Source organism: Prunus dulcis, unplaced genomic scaffold (assembly GCF_902201215.1).
Source record: "Prunus dulcis unplaced genomic scaffold, ALMONDv2, whole genome shotgun sequence".
In the NCBI taxonomy this organism is placed as follows: Eukaryota; Viridiplantae; Streptophyta; class Magnoliopsida; order Rosales; family Rosaceae; genus Prunus; species Prunus dulcis.
In genome coordinates, this window is record NW_023010197.1 from 16659 (window position 1) to 19893 (window position 3235).

The 3235-nt window shown below is 34.7% G+C and overlaps 1 protein-coding gene across 2 annotated transcripts; it reads left to right on the forward strand.

Moving 5' to 3' along the window:
- The first annotated feature begins 1514 nt into the window (after window positions 1-1514).
- On the forward strand, window positions 1515-2418 carry LOC117613179 (DNA polymerase zeta catalytic subunit-like). 2 transcript variants are annotated; one of them, XR_004583675.1, is made up of 3 exons: window positions 1515-1685; window positions 1953-2054; window positions 2163-2418. XR_004583675.1 is itself a non-coding variant. In XM_034341817.1 (3 exons), the coding sequence occupies exons 1-3, from the start codon at window positions 1578-1580 to the stop codon at window positions 2261-2263; spliced, it is 264 nt and encodes an 87-aa protein (XP_034197708.1). In that variant the 5' UTR covers window positions 1515-1577; the 3' UTR covers window positions 2264-2418. The 2 variants fall into 2 exon arrangements, 1 of the variants encoding a protein (XP_034197708.1); XM_034341817.1 differs by having other exon boundaries at window positions 1953-2033; window positions 2189-2418.
- The last annotated feature ends 817 nt before the right edge of the window (window positions 2419-3235 follow it).

Genomic DNA, 3235 nt, shown 5'->3' on the forward strand with positions numbered 1-3235 from the left:
ATAAAAATCCAAAAAATGCACCAAGAAAAGATACGAACTCCTTATGAAAAATCCTTTGATTTTAGATGTCTAAAATCATGATTCCACGTAATTGAGTTCATGGTAATGATTGGATCAAAGAAGCAAGGGTGTTAGGTTATCAAACATTAACTAGTGTTTAGTTTGGTTACACAAACTAATTTGAGTTTTTGTTGTCACTCTAAATTTTTATAAGTAAAAAAAAAAAAAAAAAATTTGAAGCTTTGGGACGAAAAGAATGTCACTAGGACTTCGTAGGAGTTAAATCATATAATGTATTCATTATGATTTTTAGGAGTTAAATCATATAAAATTTATATTAAATTGAATTGATGGACAAGTGGCAGCTTCTTACATGCGGCACCTATCCTTTTACTTATTTTCCCTAATTGTTTTTTGCCAATTTCTGCCCAAGTCTGTTTTTTCTATGCACTTTTTTTCACAAAAACTTACTTGGAGAAGGTGAGAGTAGGTTTTGGACTAAAAACGCAAGATGAAGAATTTTTTTTAAAATAATTTTGGAGCTTTAAATAGAAGAGAATATCACAAGGAGTTACTATGAATTTTCAGTATATTTTTCTGATTTTTAATTAATTTATTATATATATATTTTTGGATATTTGACTTAAACTCTTTTTTATTTATTTGGGAATTGGTGTGGGGAAGAGCTCTTTCATTTTTCATTGACCGCCAAATAACTCTAGCCAAAACTCAAATTTCCCCCTTCTTCACCAGCAAAAGTGAAAAATGGGCAATTTCAGAAACCTAGCAGCCGCCTCCAACACTCACTCTCCCTATGCGTCTCTCTCTCATCCCCCTCTCTCACTAAGTCATTGTCTCTCCCTCTGCGTCTCTCTCTCATCTCATCCATCTTCGTTTGCCTCTGACCGTCTCTGTCTCTCTCTCACGATCTCACCCTCTCCGTCTCTCTCACGATCTCACCCGCTCTGTCTCTCTGTCCTCTGTCTCAATTAGTTAGATTTCAGTTCTCTTTTTCATGTCTCTGTTTTTTTTTATCATATGGGTTTTTGGTATTTCGTAAATATCTTTCAATTTTCAAGGCATGTGGTCTTTCCTATTGTTAATTTGTCATTTTTTGTTTCAGATTTCATTTGGGTAGCAGAGAAAATGCATATTTGTCAATTGTGCATTTTACTTGCGGCGATTTGGTTGTGCAGGTTCTGTCATGAAGCATCAACTATGATGAGGTATACTTCACTGAGCCTTTCTGGTATTCCAGATTTATTAAGATCTTTGCCTTGACAATTATTTATTCTATGCATACTTGGATTGATTGTTAATGGTCTTGGTTCTTTATTTCATGTTTTATTTTCAGTTGCTCTGCTTTAATGGCTAAAATATTTGGGTTTGTAATGTACTGTCGAAAGGGCAATACCTAAAATAGGGCTTCAAATTAAGTACTTCAGAAAATTTCTTATAGTATGTATTTCTATTGTATTAGGTACTGATATAATGCGAGTTTGATGTTCCTCTACAAATTCTTGAACTATTTCCTTATGGTATCCTAACCATATATTTTCTCAAACTTATTACTTGGAATGCGGGTTTTGAAATGCAGGGACATACCAAGCCTATCCTTTCTGTGTGCTGGGATCCATCTGATGAGTTCCTTGCATCAGTCAAATTATACATGGTCATCCTATAAGGTAACAATAGGATACAGTAAATTCTTCTGATTTGTTCTTTTTCATTACTGTGTGTTTGATTAGGCATAATGACTTATCATGAGTTTAGACTGTTGTATGTGGTCTATTTATGTCAATTGCCTGTGGGTCAATCCATGTTCCCATGTTACCTCTTTAGTTTCATGGATATCTTGTATTTGCCCTGAGTTTTTTTTTTCCTTAAAATAGCTTTTACTGGTGGTTGACTTGATTTCCACGGTTAGATGATCACCTTTGTTTTTTACACAGGTTAGAGCATACTTACAGCATCAATGGAAGCAGATTCTATCTGGAAGGGTGTCTCTTCAGGATTTTGTATCTGCAAAGGAGGTTCGCCTAGGCACCTACCGTGTGTGTATCTATTTTTATGTTCTTATTTCATTACTGTCTGTCATGTATTGTCTTCTTACTTGATATATTTGATTTTACACATGGACTAAAACTTTGTTTTGGAAACAGAACTAGCTCTGTTCTTGTTTTGGCAGGATAAACAAACAATGTTATTGTTAATGGGAAATAGCAGCAGCCCATCATTAGCGAAGATTCAAAGGAAGCTATGAAGCATGCATTCGAACTCTTTAATGTTCGATTGGAAGTAGACTTTGGGACTAGTGATATAGGACATAGCTTAGGATTGTAATGAATATTTGTAATTTATTACATTTGTCTTTTGTTAATGATGATATATACTATTCTTCGAACAACAATTTTTCAATTGAAATATTATTTAGATTTTTTGACAAAATATTTGTACGTTTAATGCTTATAAATGTAGTTGGAAAAACATTTTTTCAACAAACTTCCATGTCGAAAAAGCACAATTCCAACAAATTATATTTATCACAAATAGTAATCTAGGGTCGGAAATACTTTTTTCGACAAATAGTCATTGGTCGAAAAAATAGTATGGCAAGAACAAAAGATCTTGATAAAAAATTATTTCCAACAGGTGCGCAAATATTTGCGACCACATTTATTGTTGGAAATGAATTTGTATGGTTGTTTTGAAAATCTATTTCCGATAAAAATATAAGCAATATCGACGAAATATGGGTGTCGAAAATACATTATTTCCGACGAAATGGTCGGAAAAAAAGTATTTGNCAACCGTCGTTTTACCGACGACTTCCGATGAACTTTTGCCGTCGAAAAAGTGAATTTCCGACGGCAAAAAGCTTTTTGCGACCACAAAATACCCTCACTAAAGGCATTCTATTTTGTAGTGACGGTTATTGTAAAATACAAACTTTAAGTTATTAAATCAGAATATCCGGGGTTCCGATCCACGATCCGGCAATTCCTACACAATCCTAGGAATGTCTAGATTGACATATATTAAATCCAAGACTATCCAACGGTTCAAACCTCTCGAACCTGGATAACACACAATAGGCGAGATCCGTTCGAGACTCAAATGGTATCCAAATTGAAATCCAAGCATGCGTACGCGCTCGTGAGGACTAAGAGGTCACATAGGGACACAATGCCCATTTTCTACAGTACCCACGCTCCGGCAGCGCGTGGGTGTCCAA